Source organism: Halichoerus grypus, chromosome 1, assembly GCF_964656455.1.
Source record: "Halichoerus grypus chromosome 1, mHalGry1.hap1.1, whole genome shotgun sequence".
NCBI lineage: Eukaryota > Metazoa > Chordata > Mammalia > Carnivora > Phocidae > Halichoerus > Halichoerus grypus.
The window spans coordinates 216,353,645-216,371,770 of NC_135712.1; the positions used below are offsets into that span (position 1 = coordinate 216,353,645).

Sequence of the window (18,126 nt, forward strand, 5' to 3'; positions counted from 1 at the left end):
TTCCCTGAATGCTCCAAAGATGCAAGCTGATAAATTACTTTTGTTCTTATTAAGTTTGTTTGACTTGGGCCTTCCATCACATGTTGCAGAAGAGCCCTGCATTCAGATCTAAGTTCTGCCACTACCTTGGAAATGGTCCTCAAATGCTAAGCTGGGTCTTAGTTTCTCTATCTGTAAGATGAGGTATGTGAGATGATGTTTGAAAAGCTCTCAGCATAGACCCTGAAGATATTATGGACAGACACACAATAACGTTTTGCTGCAATTATGCCGGTTGAGAAGGAAGACATGATCTCAGGAGGCAGGGGCTGCAGGAGTGAAGCAAAAGGATGCACAGGGGAGAATGTGGCCCTCAAGGGCAGGGGGAAATGGAGTCCAAAGACAAAGGCTTCAGGGCTAGTGTACTCTGGATGCAAAAGAACTGGCTTCAAGGCCAGCTCTGCCCCTTCTTGCGGGCTGTGCCCTTTGGGGCCGGTACTATGGTAGAGAATAATGCTCCCCATAGCCTTCCACATCCTACTCTCAGCCTGTGAATATGTTCCTTTATAGGACAAAAGGGACTTTGCAGATGGGATTAAGACTCTTGAGATGGGAAGGGGCACCTGGCTGGCTCAGTCAGTAGAGCATGCAACTCATTTCATTTTTATTTTTTAAAGATTTTATTTATTTGAGAGAGAGCAAGCTAGAGAGTGGCAGAGGGAGAGGGAAAGGGAGAGCAGGCTCCTCGCTGAGCAGGGACGCTGGGATCATGACCTGAGCTGAAGGCAGACACTTAATTGCCTAATCGACTGAGCCATCCAGGTGCGCCAAGCATGCAACTCTTGATCTCAGGGTCCTGAGTTCAGGCCCCACGTTGGGCGTAGAGCTAACATTAAAAAAAAAAAAAAATCTTGAGATAGAGTATCTTCGTTAATCCAGGTGGGCCCTGTGAAATCTACCCCACTCCCGAGAGAGTCAGAGTCAGAGAGATGGGCCGACCTGGCACTGCCGGCGGTGAGGATGGAGGGGGGCCGTGGGCCAGGGATGTGGGGCCTCTGGAAATGGGGTGGGGGGCAGGAGCCAGGTCTCCCTGGGGTGCCGGGGGGAACCAACCCTGCTCACGCCTGGGTTTTAGGACTTCAGACCCCAGACTGTCAGAGGATCAGTGTGTGTGGTTTGAGCCACTGTGTTTGTGGTGATTTGTTACAACAGCCATAGGACTTGAATGCACTTATGTCTATGAGCTTCAAATTCTTCCATTGGAAAACTGATTGATTGTTCAGTGACGCTGAACTGGGGCGCTGGGGATGCAGCAGTGAACAAAACTAGCAAAACCCCTCACCCTTGGGGAAATAGGGAGAGAGGTCATAGACAAGCTGGTAAATAAGTAGCAACAATAGCTGTGAAGGCAATGCACAGTGAGCATTAGCAGCGGGGGTGGGCGTTGGAGCGTGAATTTGGATAGTGGTCAGGGGAGGTGTCTCTCAGGAGGTGGCATTTGAGCAGAGACCAGAGTGGAGTGAGGAAGCGAGCCCCATGGGTCTGGAGGAACAGTATGACAGAAAGAGGGAATTGCATGTACAAAGGCCCTGCAGTGGGGACAAGTGACTAGAGACCAGGGTGCCTGGGGCAGAGTGAGGGGACAGAGGCAAGAAAAGAAGCTGGGAAGTCTCCTGGGTCCGCTTTCTTGAGTGCTGGCTTTGTTCACAGGACTTGTGGTGACGGAATTCAGGCCCAGGTCCTCCCAGCTCAGCCACCTTAGAAAAAAAAATGCCAGAGCTGCCCCTCATTGGCTATCCCCGAGTCACCCTGAGGACAGGGAGCCCAGAGCACTCGCATTGGCTGGTGGGGTCAGCCAGGTGGGCTGGACCAGTGTGCAGGAGGAGTGCCCAGGATGAAGCTGTGAAGGGAAATCAACAGGATGCAGAAAAGGGCCAGCTGGGGGGCAGGAGGAGGCATCCGGTCAGCCCCCCCAGACCTCGGTGGCCTGGGAGCTTCTACAGAGACCACAAACCCCAGGGGAGCCCCAGGTTCGGGAGGCTGACTGGAGGGTCTGTCCTGGATATGGCAGGCCTGGGATGTCCTTGGGACATTGCCAGAAGACAGCCAGCAGGCAGTTGGCTCTCGAGGGCAGGGCAAGGGGCCCAAGCCATGAATTTGAGAATCCTTGGTGTCCAGGGGGTAACTGAAGCCATGGGCTGGTGAGGTGCGGAGTGAGGAGGATGCATGAGGAGAGAGGAGAGCCAGGAGGCCATGTTCCCCCAGGGAAGCTGAGCTAGGATGAGGAGCCTTCTGGGGGGGAAGTGGGGAAACCACTGTGGGGCGGGTGACTTGGAGAGCGGGGGAGAGGGTGCTGCCAGAAGAGGGAGGTTTGCAGTGTTACACGCCCCACACTGCCGTGAGGCTGAGGTCAGCTAAGGAGGTCATGTCAGCTTCCCAGGACTCTGTTGGCTGGCAGAGGTCAAGCCAGGATCATGACACACGGGACTTCTGGACCCAAGACCAAGCAGCCAGGCGACCCAGGGAGGCCGTGGGGGGCAGTGGTCCTGGCTGGGGCTGGCCTCAGTCTGATCCGGGGGGCCCTGAAGCATGAGCTGCCCGGAGTTCCCTCCACCTGAGACAAGGGGGCTGGCTCGTGTACGCCCTGGTCCTCACTCATCGGTAACACCTGCCCCACACGGAGGGGCGGGGCCTCCCGGGCCGTGTGGCTCCACGGCTGAGGGCGACACCCACCGCACACGGTCCACCCTGGCTTCCGATGACTGGGAGGGACCCCCCAGGGACCACGGAGCTGGCCCGCGGTGGCCTTGGCCTGTGAGTCCCGGGGAGCTGCCCGCCCTGCATCCCTGTCTTGGCTTCCGGGACAGTTGTGCAGGTGACACAGACGGTCTGCCTGTCTGCAGGCCCCGCACTTGCTGCCCAGCCCTGTGGTGGCCACGCGGCAGACACGTCCGTGTGGGGACTCCTGTGTGGGGACCCAGGACGGGTTAGAATTCTGACAGCTACTACGTGTTGAGCTTTTCGCTAATCCTCCGGCTACCTGTTGCTGCACGATGTATGACCCGACAACTCTGGGCTGAAAACAAGAATTTGCTTAGTTCCTGCATCCGCAAAGCAGGAGTTATCCGTCACCTGGGCTTCCTCACAACATGGCTGCTGGGCGACTCGGTGAGCCCCCGGTGGCCGTGGCACGCACCACCTTTTGTGACCTCGCCGTGGAAATCATGTAATGTCACAAAAGCCATTCACGTGCAAGGGAAGGGAATGCAGATTCCACGTCTCCGATCTGCCTTCCGAGGGGAAAGTTGTGGAGGAGCGTGTGGGAACGGAAACGTTGCTGTGGTTGTTTTTGGAAAATAGCAGCCACAACTCACCGGTTCCCTGATTGCCTGGTCTGTGCTGGGGGTACCAGGGACTGGGAAATGGGGAGATGAGGTGGTCCTGGCCAGCAGTAGCTTGTAAAGGGGTTAAACTCTGTTCCCGTGGGGTCTCCCTCAATCAGAACCGCGGCTGTCCTGGGTCCCATTTACCGGAGCTGGAGGCTGAGTATGAAGTCACTGGCCAGCAGTCATTCTGGGTGGGAATCTGACCGTGGCCTCCCTCCTCCTGCTCCCAGTGGACTTCCCTGTGGAAGAAGCCATCCCCTTGGAGGGGAGGAGGGATGCCCAGTGGGTGCCCGGAGAGCAGCGACTGGACGAAGTTCCCAGCATGTGTGGATTCTGGGTGGGCTGACGGCAGGTGGCGCAGGTGGTGTGGTGTGAGGGTTCCAGAGTGGGCCCCTTGCTGGTAGGGTGACCCTGCACCTCTCTGGGCCTCAATTTCCCCATCTGCCAAACCTGGGTAGTCACTTCCCTTCCTCAGAGGGCACGTAAGACCTCGCAGGGCTCATCCACGTCGGCTGTTTCCACCGTCACGGTCGCGATGACCTGCCCAGCGGACCCCTTCCTTTGACAGCTGGGGAACCCGAGGCCCAGGGTGGAAGCACTTGGATGGGCACTTGCAGAGAGCAGGGCCTCCTGGGCCTCAGGGTTGTGAGTCCAGGGCCCGACACTGGGCTTCCATGAAGTGGAGTCCAGGGGCACCTTGGCATTTCCAGGCGGCCAGGCTTGCCCCCAAGCAGCACTGAGGGGGGTGCAGCTGAGGCTGGAGTGGAGAAGCATTTCCGCAAACATGGGATGGGGTGGGGAGCAGACCCGGGACGGGGTGGGGGAGCAGACCCGGGACGGGGTGGGCAGCAGACCCGGGACGGGGTGGGGGAGCAGACACGGGACGGGGTGGGGAGCAGACACGGGACGGGGTGGGGAGCAGACCCGGGACGGGGTGGGGGAGCAGACCCGGGACGGGGTGGGGAGCAGACCCGGGACGGGGTGGGCAGCAGACACGGGACGGGGTGGGGGAGCAGACACGGGACGGGGTGGGGAGCAGACACGGGACGGGGTGGGCAGCAGACACGGGACGGGGTGGGGAGCAGACCCGGGACGGGGTGGGGAGCAGACCCGGGACGGGGTGGGGGAGCAGACACGGGACGGGGTGGGGAGCAGACCCGGGACGGGGTGGGGGAGCAGACACGGGACGGGGTGGGGAGCAGACCCGGGACGGGGTGGGGAGCAGACCCGGGACGGGGTGGGGAGCAGACACGGGACGGCGTGGGGAGCAGACCCGGGACGGGGTGGGGGAGCAGACCCGGGACGGGGTGGGCAGCAGACCCGGGACGGGGTGGGGAGCAGACCCGGGACGGGGTGGGGAGCAGACCCGGGACGGGGTGGGGGAGCAGACCCGGGACGGGGTGGGGGAGCAGACCCGGGACGGGGTGGGGAGCAGACCCGGGACGGGGTGGGCAGCAGACCCGGGACGGGGTGGGGAGCAGACCCGGGACGGGGTGGGGAGCAGACCCGGGACGGGGTGGGGGAGCAGACCCGGGACGGGGTGGGGGAGCAGACCCGGGACGGGGTGGGGAGCAGACCCGGGACGGGGTGGGGGAGCAGACACGGGACGGGGTGGGGGAGCAGACACGGGACGGGGTGGGCAGCAGACACGGGACGGGGTGGGGAGCAGACCCGGGACGGGGTGGGGGAGCAGACCCGGGATGGTGTGGGGAGCAGACACGGGACGGGGTAGGGGATGCGGCAGAGGAGCAAACACACACTCCAGGTCAGCCTGGAGAACAGACTTTATTACTCTGAGGAGAGAGGGCCCTTTGCAGGGGTGCAGGGAGGGCGTGCCCACTTCCTGGGACCCCTGGCTTCCCCTCTGAAGGGACTGGGGCATGATTCCAGGTTGGAAGGTGGGTGTGGGGAGGACTCCCTGCACCCCCCTGCATGTAGGGACTGTCCAGTCCTGGTCCCAGACCTGTGTTCTGCCCAGGAGCAGGTGGCGACGACCCCCAGCTGTGTAGGTGGAGGAGGGGCAGGTAAGGTGTGCGGGGGGGGGGGGGGGACGGGGGGGGGACGCTCAGGCCACCGGCTTGACCTTGGCGATGAAGAGAGCAGCGGCCTTCTCCAGGAACTCCTCCCGGGTCATTGGGGAGCTGGGCCGCCGAGCCACCAGGGCGCGGTCCATGGCCAGTGCCAGGCTGTCGGGGCCCAGGCGTGAGCCAGCCTCCAGGTAGCGGGCGGGCACAGCACCTCCATCGCTGGCCTGCAGGGCCCCCTCCAGGGTGTCCAGAACGGCCTGGCCCACGCGTCGGTCCGCCACAGCCAGGGCGGGGTCCTCCAGCAGCTGGTAGAGGGCGCTGGCCCGCGCCACGAACTCCAGCAGCACGAAGCAGGTGAGCATGCCGGCGCGGAAGACGTCCAGCGGCACGGCCTCGTGGTCCCGGCACTGGATCTTGTGCAGCAGGGGCGCCACGACCTCCTCGGGGGCTTCCCCGTCCCGGCAGATGCGTTTGAGCAGCTCACTGTAGGTGCGCCCATCCAGCCCTGGCTTCTTCTTGCGCCCACTGGCGCTCAGGCACTCATAGGCCACGCTGACGTTGTTGTTGAAGGCCGTCCTGTAGGAGGACGGGAGTGTTGGGCCAGCCGGGCAGAGCCCCGCACAGCCCACGGCCCCCTTGCCCACCTGCCAGCCCCAGGGCCTTTGCACAGGCTGTGTCCTTTGCCTGGAGTGCCCTTCCCCCAGGTCTCCCCATGGCTCCTCCAGCTCCTCCCAGTCTTTGCTCAAGTGTCACCTTTTCAGTGCCCCCCCCCCACCTCCTCTCTTTTTCTTCATGGCAGTTACCACCATCTTAGTGTAAGATGTCCTCAGGATGAAGTTTCATGTCCTTCGGAACGTCAGCCCAGGAGCACACATCAGGGAGTTTATGCACAGCCCCCAGTGCCTAGAATATGGCCTGCACACGGCAGGTGCTCTATGAACATCTGCTGAGTTGCCTAGTGGGCATTGCCCCGCGGGGCTCTCCCACTGCCCCCCAACCATGCCACTCACACTTACGGGGTGGTCACTCCTGGCATTTAATGTGCATTAACTTGTTTCACACTGGCCGGAGTCAGCAAACTACACCCATGGGTCATATCCGGCCCACCGCCTAGTTTGTAAATAAAGTTTTATTGGCACATGGTCTCATCCAACCACTGACATGCCGTTTGGGGTTGCTTTCCTGCTGCAAAGGCAGAGCTGAATGGTTGCAACACGGATTGACCCACAAAACTGAAAATACGACCTGTTCTTATATGGGAAAGTCTGCCTTCCTTGCTATCTGCTATGAGGCGGGCATGATTCTTTGCCCCAGAAGAGCCTGAGGCTCTACTACGTGGCCTGGCTGTGCTGTGAGCTTCACGAGCAGATTTGGGGAGCATGGTGGTTAAGAGGGCTGCAGGGTGAGCCTGGGTGGCTCGTTAGCCTGGCCTGTAGCCCAGCACTAGCACAGCTGGTGGCCCTTTAGCATTTCCACCATGACCAACAGATAGTGAGGCTCGTTGGGGGCTCACGGTTGGGCCAAGGGTCCCAGGGAGGAGGGGGTGAGCCAACCCTTTCTGGGAGCTCGGCTCCGTGGTGAGGGAAGGCACATGTGGCTTCATTCACCTCCTGTGTGACCTGGGCACACTGTCTCACCTTTCCGTGGGCCAGCAAGCCGTTGAGCCCAGTACACACCGGCTAGCACACTGCAGATGCCCAGTACAGGCCGGCCACTCTGGCCAGCGCCGCTGCCCCATGCGGGGCTTACGATGCATGTGCTGACCCAGCGAGCTCTGTGCATCAGAGGAGGAAACCGTGGTCCAGAGGTACAAGAACAGCAGCCTGCGGGGGTCTCCCTCCCAGCTGGGACTCAGTTCTCAGTCCGTCCGGCTATAAACCCCTTTTCCTTCTCATTCGTTGGGCCCTTGCGACGTGCTGGGACTGGTGGTCGGTGAGACCAGTGCTGGGAAGCTCCTCGGGCGCTCCCTCCTGCTATCTCCCCCGTCACCTGCATCAGCTGGCTGATGCCTCAAACCAACTCTCTGCAGGAACTCTGAACGGTAATTCCCTTCACCAGGAAGGGGGAAGATCCGCTGTGAACACACGTGGTGGTCACTAGTGCTCTGCCAACTAGCCATCCTGCGTAACAAATCACCCCAAACCCAGCAGCCTGAGATGGCAGCAGATGTTGATAGACCACCGAGGCAGTGGCTCAGGGTCTGCCCGCCCTCTGAAGGCGCACACGCCTGGGCCTCGGTCCCCAGCCCATGGCGTCTCCAGAGCCCTCCCCACACGATGGCCGTGCACCAGGATGGGACACAGAGGCCGCTGCCCGCCACGCCGCCATACCCGATGGGTGTGCAGGCCGGCCCCATCTGATGTGGGAGGTGAGGACTGGCGGGCCTCCTGAAGGCTGGCCACCCCTCTGAAGTGAGGATGAACCACAGGACTTTGTTCCGCCAGGAGATGGGCGTGGAAGCCACACGTGGTCCACTTCCGAGGCAAGTTGTGAGAGCTACAGTGAGTCCCTGGGGTCCACTCCCCATTGCCATGCTTGGGTAAACTCCCAGTGCGTGAGGGCAGCCCCCTGGGCCTCCGCCTCGTGCTGCGGGAAGCAGTCCTTTGTGTTGGGGCCACCGAGGTCTCAGAGCTGTTACTGCCACGTGACACAGCTTGTCCTGATACAAACATGGTCCACGATTCATCCAACCCTGGGCCGTGATGCCTCTTCTCCAGCAGCCTGGTCTGCCCTCCAGGTGAGCGAATTCCCTCCTCTCTAGAGGCTGGGGCCCGGCGGGCAAGACCCCTGTGCCGTTTGGTTCCCATGTTCACCGAGCGCCTTCTGGGAGCACATCTCTGTCCCTGGACCCCACCTGGACCTACACTCGGGTTCTGGTCACTGGAGAGCGAGGGTCCCCATCCCTGCCTCTCAGGGTTCTCATGAGCCAAGTACTTAAAACAGGGCCTGGCACGTGGAGGGGTCCCTCCTGCACTCAGCGTTAGCTGTGACCAGGGCGGGACTCAGTGGGCTGCCCACAGGCTGTTTGTCTTACACTCCTGGCCTCATGGGGCAGGAAGACATGCAGAGGGGTAATCATAGCCCTACGAGATCGGAGCTGATGGGAAAGACGCTGAGGAAGGTGACACCCAACCTCTAGGCTGCTGGCCGGGGGTCTGCAGCTCCCCGGGGACCCCCACACAGTTCCCGGCAGCTACCAGGGAGCACCTGCTCTGTCCGCGGGATCGCCGGGCTCTGGGACTTGGCTTCCGCATTGTGACGCGGGGACTGGGGCTCCACTGAGGGCCCCACCATATCAGCTCCCACCCAGAGCACTAGAGTGAGCATTTGCTTAGATAATACCTACGTGAGAGTGTGTCGACTATTTCTGGAGTGAGACACGGAAACATTTCACTTTAGACCAGGGGTTCTCCATGGGGGTGACTCTTGGTGAGATCCGGGGGCACTTTTGGGTGTTACCACTTGGGGGGAGGTGGGGGCCAAGAAGACTGCTCAACACCCCACAGTGCTCAGGAGGGCCTGGCCCAGAGACTGAGCTGAAGAACCTGGACTTGGGGGTGCCCTTTCGAAGGTTTTCCCAGGTCAGGGGGGCCTGCAGGAAGGGCACCCTGGCTGTTACTACTAGCATTGTGGTGGCTCAGAGGCCTTGGGCGTGAGGGGGCCACACTGTCCAGATCGGACTCTGTACCCGCCCTTAGTGACCATGCAGCCCTCAGCAAGTCTCACAAACATGGTTTTTATGCCCTTGGGGCCTTGAGGCTGGCAGGGGGGTGGTCGATTGCACCTGCGGCCACCATCTCCAGTCCCGCCCGGAGACCAACACTTGTGATCCGCACAAAACAGAGGAAAAGGAACTTTGGATGACTTCTCCCCAAATCTTTCATGCTGATGAGGCCCTTAAGAACAGCTCCCAGGTGGCCCAGTCAGCCCCTCCACATCAGACGGGGCACCTGCTTTCCACACTGGCACTTGCCTGGCCTGGCTTCTGCTTTTGGCCCCTCAGGCTAGGTTCAGGGGCTCCTGATGGGGACCCTGTCTTCTGAGCTGGACACTGGCTCTGTCTCTGGGGAGAGCAGGTGGCGCCCGCCACTCCCCTATTCACTCCACCCTCTGTGCCCCTCCAGCTCCGAAGTGCCTCCAACCCACGGCTCCAACACCCCTGCAGTGCAGTGAGCCGAGTCCCCCCAAGATGCATGTCTATCTGGAACCTGTGAGGGTGACCTTATTTGGAAATAGGGTCTTTGCAGATGTAATTTGTTCAGGATCTGGAGATGAGATGAGGTAACCCTAAATCCAAGGGCCTTAAAAGAGAAAGAAAAAGACACAGAGACACAGAGGAGGACACAGGCAGGCACTAGAGCGATGCGGCCACATGCCGAGGGACGCCTGGAGACCCCAAGAGCTGGGAGAGGCAGGAGGGACCCTCCCCTGGGGCCCCGGAGGGAGGGCAGCCTTGTGACAGCTTGATCTCAGACTTTCAGCCTCCAGAACTGTGAGAGAATAAATTTCTCTCCCCCCCACCTTTTTAAAGATTTTTAAGTAATTTCTACACACAACGTGGGGCTTGAACTTACAACCCTGAGATCAAGAGTCGCACCCTCTACCGACCCAGTCAGCCAGGTGCCCCACATTTCTGTTGTTTTAAGCCACCAAGCTCGTGGTAATTTGTTACAGCCGCCACAGGACATGAATACAGCTCTCCTGGCCCTAAATCCAACAGGCACTTGTCGGCCCTCGTCTATGGGCCACTGGATACGGGACTGCCGCCAGCCCACCACAGGGTGCTTCTGTGTGGATTAGGAAGAAACTGCAAAAAGCCTTCATAGACATATCCTCATTTGTGACTCTCTATAGGTGAGTGGCTTGTGCAGTGCTTGGCCTGAACAACGGTACATGGTGGCCCAGCCACTGACGACTTTTCCCCTTTGGAAGATGTTCCACGATGCCATTCTCTTCTAGTTCCCTCCTTCATGTCTTATTGGCCTGATCGTGCTTTTTTGTGGGTTCTCTGAGGCTGGGGCTCCTCAGGGTTGGGTCCCGGGCTTTTCTCGGTTCTCCTGAGGCCTTCACAACCCCTCCTGGCTGACAACCTCCTGTCCCACTTGCAGAGCCACCTGTCCACCCTCCAGCTGCAAGGTTCTCCCAGCTGCCCGACTTAAGAGTCCCCAAGCAACCCTGGACACTTCCCCCATATCAGTGACCTCCCATCTCAGTGGACAGCCCCATGGACGACCTAGGACTGTCTCTGCATACTTCTTTCCCACCCTTGCCCCTGCAAACCCAGCAGCTCGACCTTCAGCGCACATGGATGCTCTGCTCAGATTCCCACCCTCCACACCCCTTCCCATACCTGAGATCCCTCCCCAGCTTCCCAGTGCTGTCCTTATGGCCTGTACTGTGACTCTCTTGGGAGGGCTGCCGAAAGGTGGGCAGGTGCTGGAAGCACAGGGGGGAATCGCCTGGTGATCAGGCTGGAATGTTCCCTTACTTGGTTTCCTCTCCCTTCCTGGGTTCTCCTGGGAGCACTCCCTTATAACATTACCCACACATGAATGCTTGCCTCAGGTTCTGCTTCTAGGGACCCCTCCCCACCAGCCAAGGCCCAGCCCACCCACATCCAGTCATGACCTCACCTGGTTGATGTTGCATGTCAGAAAGCTCCTCAATCCATCTGATGTGGACCATTCATTCAATACATATTCCTCAATCACCTTTCGTGGGCTCAGAACTGTTGGGGGGGGGCACGTGTAGGGGGGCAGGCTCCATCCCCACCCCCCCACCGTGCTTCAGCCACAGGAAGGCTGAGGAGCCTGTGGGTCCCACACGGCAGCTTTATGGCCTCCAAGCCAGTGCACCTGCCCGCCTCGTGCCTGCAGCCCCTTTTCCTGTGCGTGAAGCAGGCCTCTTTCTGGACAACCCTCCTGCCCCCTGGGCGCTGCCTCCGGGGGTACGGGTCTCGGGTGACTGAGTTGTTCTCAGCCCTGTAAATATCCACTTTCTGGCTTAATGGATGGGATTGCAACGCCGCCAGTAACAAGGCATTTAAAGAAAAACCTAGTTTGGAAGGACCTGGCTCGGAGGACTAGCTCTGTGACTTTGGGTCCTCTCTGGGCTCCGCGATTTTTAAAAGTGGGGAGGGCTGCAAGGGGAAACTGAGCACCTGCAGAAAGGCATCCCAAAAGACCAGCCCCCCGCGGTCTGGGTCCACCCCGCGCCAGGAGGCGTGCGGACTACAGTGCCCAGCATGCCCGCGGGCAGCACGCCGGGGCTCCAGGTCCGCAGCCGCCCCGCCCCGCCCCGGCCCGGCCCAGCCCCGCACCTCTGGGAGTGGTGAGCCAGGCGAAGGTGCCACAGCGCGCGGCCCAGGCGCTGCTGCTGCAGCAGGAGCTGGCCTGGGGGCTCCCCGGCGCCGCCGTTTGCAGGCGAGCGCAAGCCCATGTTCTCGAAGTAGTGCGCCAGGAAGGCGATCGGCTCCTCGGGCCGCGCCTCCAGCACCTTCAGCAGGGCCGCGCGCAGCATCTCCGTCACGCCGACCTGCCGCAGGAAGTCCTCCTCACTCTCGGCCGTTGCTGCTGCTCGGGACACCGCCGGCCGCCCGCTGTCGACAAAACTGGCCGCCGGAGCCACGGCCGGCCGCCGCTTCTCCACTGCCGCCATCTTCGTTGAGGGCAACGGGACCGGAAGCGCCGCCGTATTCCACAGTGCGCTGGCGCCTCGGGGCGGCCATCTTGGTTAAGGGCAGAGGGCGCCCGGATTCCGCTGGAGACTCTGACAAATAACTAGACCAGGCTACCCCCCCCACTCCCCCCCCCCCCCCCCCCAGCTCTAATCGGCATTCTTCCTCCGGTTCCTTTTTGCGTGTGCTGGTTAGCTTTCCGAGCTTAGGCCCGGAACCTGAATTTTGCCAGACTCCAAAATGGCTCTCTAGGAAGGGCATGGTGTTTGGCCTGAAGCCGGATTGTAGTGGGCGAGTCCTTCATTAGCATGGTCCCCTAGCAACCAGTCTCCTTGGTTATCTGGGTAGCCAAGCGGAGCATGCGCGGGGATGGTTCCAACTCCGGGGCTGATCCCCGACCCTGCCCCGCTTTCTGATTTTCCTCTGAGCCTTTGGGCTCAGTCTGGCCTTCAGCCCGGTGCGGTCTCCGTCTGAGTTTATGGATCACCCCGTGCGGAGAGGTCTCCTCTCCCCCGCCAGCCACCCGCCAGGCTGAGTTAGGGGGTCTGCTGTGGGTTCTCATGGCTCGCCGAATGAGTGGACCACCCGAGGTCCCCAGTTCCCCGTCCCATGCTGTTACCTTTCCTCACCACCAGAGGGATCTTTCTCACCACAGCCTCTGCAGCTCTGAATTCTCCCATAGCTCCCCAGTGCCCGCAGCGGAATCCCCAGCTTTCATCTGCTGATCTGATTCCCAGACTCCTCCTCGCCTCTCCCCCACCCGACCGACTTAGCTCCCAAGCCACCCCAAGAGAGAGAAAATTTCCTTTAACAAGCCACTTCTTCTGTGTCTTTTGTCCACACTGTCCACCCCCTCAACTTTCCCCACTTCTTTTGAGGACTTCTAGTTATTCCTTACGTGTCCCCCCATCCGGGGAAAGGTACAAGCTGTGTTCTCCCCACCCCAGGCAGAACCCACGCTCCCTGTTGCTCCCTTTCCCCCAGACCTGGCCAAGTAGGGGTTGGGGGTCCTGTCCATCCTCATCTCTTGGGGGAGTCTCCCAGTGCAGAGGGTAGCTGGAGCTGTGTGGAAGATTCCAGCATCCTTGTAACACCACAGAAACCACTGAGGTCAGACCAGATGCTCTTTATTCTCCAGCTCTGGACCATTGCCGGGGGGGGGGGTGTCCTCAGGGGCTCCACTGAGGGGAAACTCAGATGCTGGCCATCAGGGTAAGGGGCTCTCAACCATGTAGGTCCAGAACCCCGCAATTGTCCTCTGGTTGCAACTGTGTGGAAGGAAAGGCAGGCCAGTCCCCCTCAATCCGTCCAGGTGGGACAGGGGGCCCAGAGGAGCTGGTGGGCTTGGTTGTCACTGGGTGGGCCTACAGCGTTTCCACAGGCGATAGGTGAGGAACACCAAGAAGAGCAGCCCCAGCACCAAGCTGCCCGTCCACAGGGCTGGGGGTGTTGTCTGGGAGCCTGGAGAAGGAAGCGTCAGGAGTCCTGAGCACCTCTTTGCAGGTGTGGGGGAGAAGCTCAGCAGAATCTGCTAGGGGCTTCCACATTTACTGAGTTCCCTGAGATTTTGCAAAGGACTTCATGGTTTAGAGTGTCTTTTGAAGTGTATAAAAACTGCTGAAATATCCAAAGGACTTCTGGAGTGGATCTTTTGAAAGGCACATAGGACCTTATGGTTGGAAGTGAGTTGGCTGCCCACCACGCCTGTTTGAAATATGGCTCATCCGAATGCAACATGCTGTTAGTGTAATTACACACCACATTTTGAAGACTTAGTTTTTTTTTAAAAAAGAAAAGAATGTAAAATGTCTCATTTATATTTCTAAATGTGGCTACTGGAAAATTTGAAACTACCTAAGTGGCTCTATTCTATTTCTATCCTACAGGCTGTTGTGGGTTGTACAGGTCAGAGTTTACGGAGAGCTGTGAAATCTAGAGTTTCTGAAATTTGCAGTCCTCACAGTGCCAAGTAACTGGAATCTTCCACCGTTAGGGAAGCCCACTGGACAACTGGGGAGACTGAAGCTGGGCAGGCCGATCCCTTGTCTGAGGTCTTGATGCCAGGCTTCCCTCCCTCTGAGGTTCCCCCGGACCCCTCCCTAGCCCCCAGAACTCACAGATTTCCGGGACCAGGTACAGGCTGGCCATCTGTCCCCCTGGGTCCAGGCGACACCGAAACCAGCCTTCAGGGCTGCAGCCGGCCCAGGGCACGCTCAGCCAAGCCTGGGCCCCAGCCTCCCACCTTTGGTAGGCTTCCAGACCCCCGGGGGCCTGGGTCCAGCCCACTGCCACACCGGGGTCACAGACAGCCTCACAAAATAGCTCCAGACCCCCTGCTGCTGGTGACTGGCGGATCTCAGGGTGGCAGGGCCTGGTGGAGCTGTTCCCTGGTGGGGGTCCTGGACTCTCGGAGCTGTGGGTGGAGCTCAGCTCTGGGGTGGCCTCGGCAGAGGTCGTGACAGGGGGCTCTGGGGAGGTCAGCCTGTGCAGGACTGGAAAACAGGGTGATGGTTTTTCTCCTGCCCCAGGCTCCCTCTTCTGCCCATCTCTCCGTTTAGACCACAGGGTAGGACCAGAACCGCTGAAGCCCCATCCTGGGCCACTTGGGCAAATCAAAGGGTATCCCAGTGGGTAGGAGCGGGGTCAGGGTCTGTCTTGGTCCCCCCCCCCACTCTGGGTGAGCTTCTGAATGTCTGCGTCTCAGTTTCCTCAATTGTATAGGGGGTGAGAGCCACCCATCCTGGGGGTTGCCATGGAGAGTGATCAGAGTGCAGGGTTGGTGAGTCCTGGATTTTATAAATTACAGGACTGGGAGGTGGAGAGGGGAAGGTGCTCCCTGGCAAAGGGAAGGGGTGCTCCATTCCTGTGGTACAGATGGGGAGACTGAGGATCCAGGAGGGGATTTGTACATCCTACCATGAAATGTCTTTCAAATCCAGCGGCCTCTCTGGCCTCCCACCGCACCCTACCTGCCCCCCCTTCCAGTCCCCTGGGAGCTTCCTTGCTCCATTCCCTACCCCTGATGACCCCAAGTGCATTAACATGAGTTTCAGGGTGCCCTGCTGGAGAAGGAATTTGTGCTTCTTTAGTGAGAGGTTGCTGGGGGCTTCATGATGTGGACAGTGCCTGTCCCACATTAGACATGTTTGTTAAATTAATAATGTCTGACACGAACTGAGCACCTACTGTGTCCTCAGCCCCAAGTTAAATGTTTTCATTTGTTCATTCAGCAAGTAGTTATTGTGCACCTGGTATGTGCTGGGCACTGTGGTTTCATCCATCCGTCCGTCCATCCATCCATCCATCCATCCATCCAGAATGTATGTGTTGAATACCTATTCTGCACTGGGCACTGTTTTAGCCACTGGGGACATAGCCACGAACAAGTGAAGCCAACAGTAGGGGATACAGACAATGGGAAAAATGAGCAGAAAATGCAGGATGCCATATATTGATAAAAGGTGTCAAAAAACATACAATAGGAGAAAGGGCTTGTGTGTGTGTGTGCATATGTGTGTGTGTACATATCTATGTGTACGAGGTAGTAAGGGTACTTTGACCCTTTAGACAGGTCAGGAGAAGGCTCACGGGAAGGTGAGTGAGGGAGCAATGGAGAGAGCTGGGGGAAGAGCATTCCCAGTGGAGGTGGAGCATATGTAAAGGTCCTGGGGCAGGACCATGCCTGGCCTGTTGGAGGAGCAGCTGGGAGGCTCATGTGGCCGGAGCAGAGTGATGGAGGGAGACGGAGGAGGTGAGGGCAGGTGGTTCATGGCCCTGTGGACATGGGAGGATTTGGGTTTGTACCCGGAGGGAGGTAGGAACCTTGGAGGACTGTGGGCAAAGCAGGACAGGATCTCAGAGGTCCAGCACAGGGTAGGTGCTCAGTTAACCTGTTGAATGGCTGAATAAACTTATGAGGAGTATCACAGTGGAGGCATGCGGGATTCCCCTGCTGTGGCTGCTGGCTGCCGTGGGTATTGTGACCGATTCAGACTGGGACACGGGGGGGGGGGGGGGGGGGGAGGGGCGGAGCCAGGATTCCAGAAGAGCCTCAGGGCACCACTCATCAAGGCTCATAGGAGCTGGGTGGGGGGACTTCACCTATTTCCTGGGGGCACTGAGTGCAGGCTGGCCAGAACCCCAAAGACTCACCTGGAATGGCCCGCTGGTAGCTCAGCTTCAGGCCAGGTAGTTTCATGGTTGCCCGGCAGCGGAGGGTGAGTGGGGTGGGGGTCTCCAGCGGGGGCAGCAGCCAGCGCTCTGTTACCCGAAGCAGCTGGTCCTCGCCCTGCTGGGGCTCCTCCTCCACATCCCGGCCCAGGGCCTGCACCCCCTCCAGTTCCTGGTCCCCCAGGAGCAGGGACAAGGAGAGGGCCTCGGGGCTGGCAGGTGTGATGTTATGGGCGGTGCAGGCCACTTCTCGGTCCTGCTTGGCCACCAGGGCTACTGGGGAGACAGTCAGCTGGTCTGGGAATGCTGTGGACAGAAGGTGTGAGCCCGGCGGGCCGAGCCCATACAGTCAGTACTGGGCCCTGAGGAGGGGGCTTGGGGTGGGGCCAAGGGGTGAGTGGGGACTGCTGGTGCGTGGGGTCAGGGGAAGACCCAGCGGCCACAGCTTGTGTGTCTAGAATGTCAAGTACTGGAGACAGGTCCAGAGCAGAAAGAGTGGGGGTCAGGTAGGGGGGAGGGGGGATGATGAAGGGAAGAAATGGATTGCAGAGCGACATAGGTGGAGCTGATACAGCCTTTGAGCTGGGGGGCAGGGTGGGCAATCTGGGAAGGCTCCCAGGAAAAGGTGGTATTGGTACAGAGGTAAGGCAGGGTTGCTGGGTGGCCAGAAGGTGCACAGGCGGCGGGGAGGGGTGGGAGCTCACCGAACACCAGGAGCTGCACGGTCCGCTGGAAGGTGAGGGTCCCGCAGGAGCCCACGCACACGCGGGTGCCGGCCGCGGACAGGGACGCATTGCGCACGGAGAGGACACTGCTGCCCGCGTCCGACCGCACGGCGCCCAGGCTGGTGTCCAGGCCCCGCCACTGCACCGAGGGGGTCCTGTGGTCAGCGCAGGCCAGCCGGCAGGTGAGCTGCTGCGACCCGCCCAAGGACACTGCCACCACGGAGTCTGGGGGCTCCACCTCCAAGGGCCCACCTGCGGGCAGACGGCGCTCTCAGCCCCGCCCCCGACCCCAGCCGCGGGTCCCCGCCCCAGACCCCCCAGCCTGAGCTTCCCCCCCACTGCCCTTCGCCCGGCCTCCTCCAAGACCCCCACCGTACGGTCCTCCGCACCTTCCCCGAGCCACCGCACCGCCCTGCTGCGAGCCTTCCCTCGGTCCCGCCCTCCCCTCTCTTCTAAACTCACTGCCCTGACGGAGCCCCCTCCCTTGCTCACCCTGGCCTCGTTGGAGGAGCCCCAGGAAGAAGGGAAACAGGAGGGCGAGACTCTGCTCCATGCTCGGTGTCGCCTCTGTCCTCCGCCCGCCGGGGACGCGCCTTAAATAGTGGTGCCCCCGGCTCTTTTCCGCCGCCCCGTCCTCCAGCTGCTCCCCGGGGCTTTCCCGAGGGGGTTTCCCGCCCTGACCCCCGACCCTGGAGGCGACAGAGAGGCAGGAGCTGGGGGCCAGGGTTGGCGGGGACCCAGCAGCCAAGGTCAGAACAGACGGGGCGGGAAGGTGTGAGCGGACTCCACTTTGAGGGATGGGAAGATTGGAAGATGGAGGCCACAGAGGGGTGGCGGTCCAAGTCCACCGTATGGAAATCGGAACCAGGCCCGGGGTTGGCGCCACCCCGAGCCGCCCCGAAGGCCATGCGATCTCAGCCTCCACTGCCTGGAGCGGCTGAGCTGGGGCAACGGAGAGCAGCCTTCTTCCCGCGCGGAAGTGCGGAGCTGGGGGGGCCGGGGCAGGTTCTCCTCGGGTGGGGCCTCCTGCGGGTGAGGGTCTCTGGGGTGGGGGGTCACCTGGAGGTGGGGGGCTTCTGGGAGAGAGGGTCCTCTGGGGGTGGGGTCTCCTGCAGGTGAGGGTCTCTGGGGTGGGGGTCACTTGGAGGTGGGGGGCTTCTGGG

At 60.4% G+C, this 18,126-nt stretch overlaps 2 protein-coding genes and 1 long non-coding RNA gene across 3 annotated transcripts; all 3 read right to left on the bottom strand.

Annotated features, from left to right (window-relative positions):
- Window positions 1-5,131: 5,131 nt before the first annotated feature.
- On the bottom strand, window positions 5,132-12,076 carry TPGS1 (tubulin polyglutamylase complex subunit 1). The gene is made up of 2 exons (XM_036100782.2): window positions 11,712-12,076; window positions 5,132-5,968 (listed from the first exon to the last, which is right to left on the bottom strand). The coding sequence occupies exons 1-2, from the start codon at window positions 12,047-12,049 to the stop codon at window positions 5,431-5,433; spliced, it is 876 nt and encodes a 291-aa protein (XP_035956675.1). The 5' UTR covers window positions 12,050-12,076; the 3' UTR covers window positions 5,132-5,430.
- On the bottom strand, window positions 6,413-11,015 carry LOC144379458 (uncharacterized). Its single transcript, XR_013442542.1, has 2 exons — window positions 7,030-11,015; window positions 6,413-6,502 (listed from the first exon to the last, which is right to left on the bottom strand). It is a non-coding gene; the product is annotated as an uncharacterized LOC144379458 (long non-coding RNA).
- Window positions 12,077-13,250: 1,174 nt separating the features above from the next.
- MADCAM1 (mucosal vascular addressin cell adhesion molecule 1) lies at window positions 13,251-17,516 on the bottom strand. The gene is made up of 5 exons (XM_036100765.2): window positions 17,456-17,516; window positions 16,943-17,215; window positions 16,221-16,544; window positions 14,186-14,560; window positions 13,251-13,529 (listed from the first exon to the last, which is right to left on the bottom strand). Exons 1-5 carry the CDS (start codon window positions 17,514-17,516, stop codon window positions 13,420-13,422), a joined length of 1,143 nt encoding a protein of 380 aa, XP_035956658.1. The 3' UTR covers window positions 13,251-13,419.
- Between the last annotated feature and the right edge of the window lie 610 nt (window positions 17,517-18,126).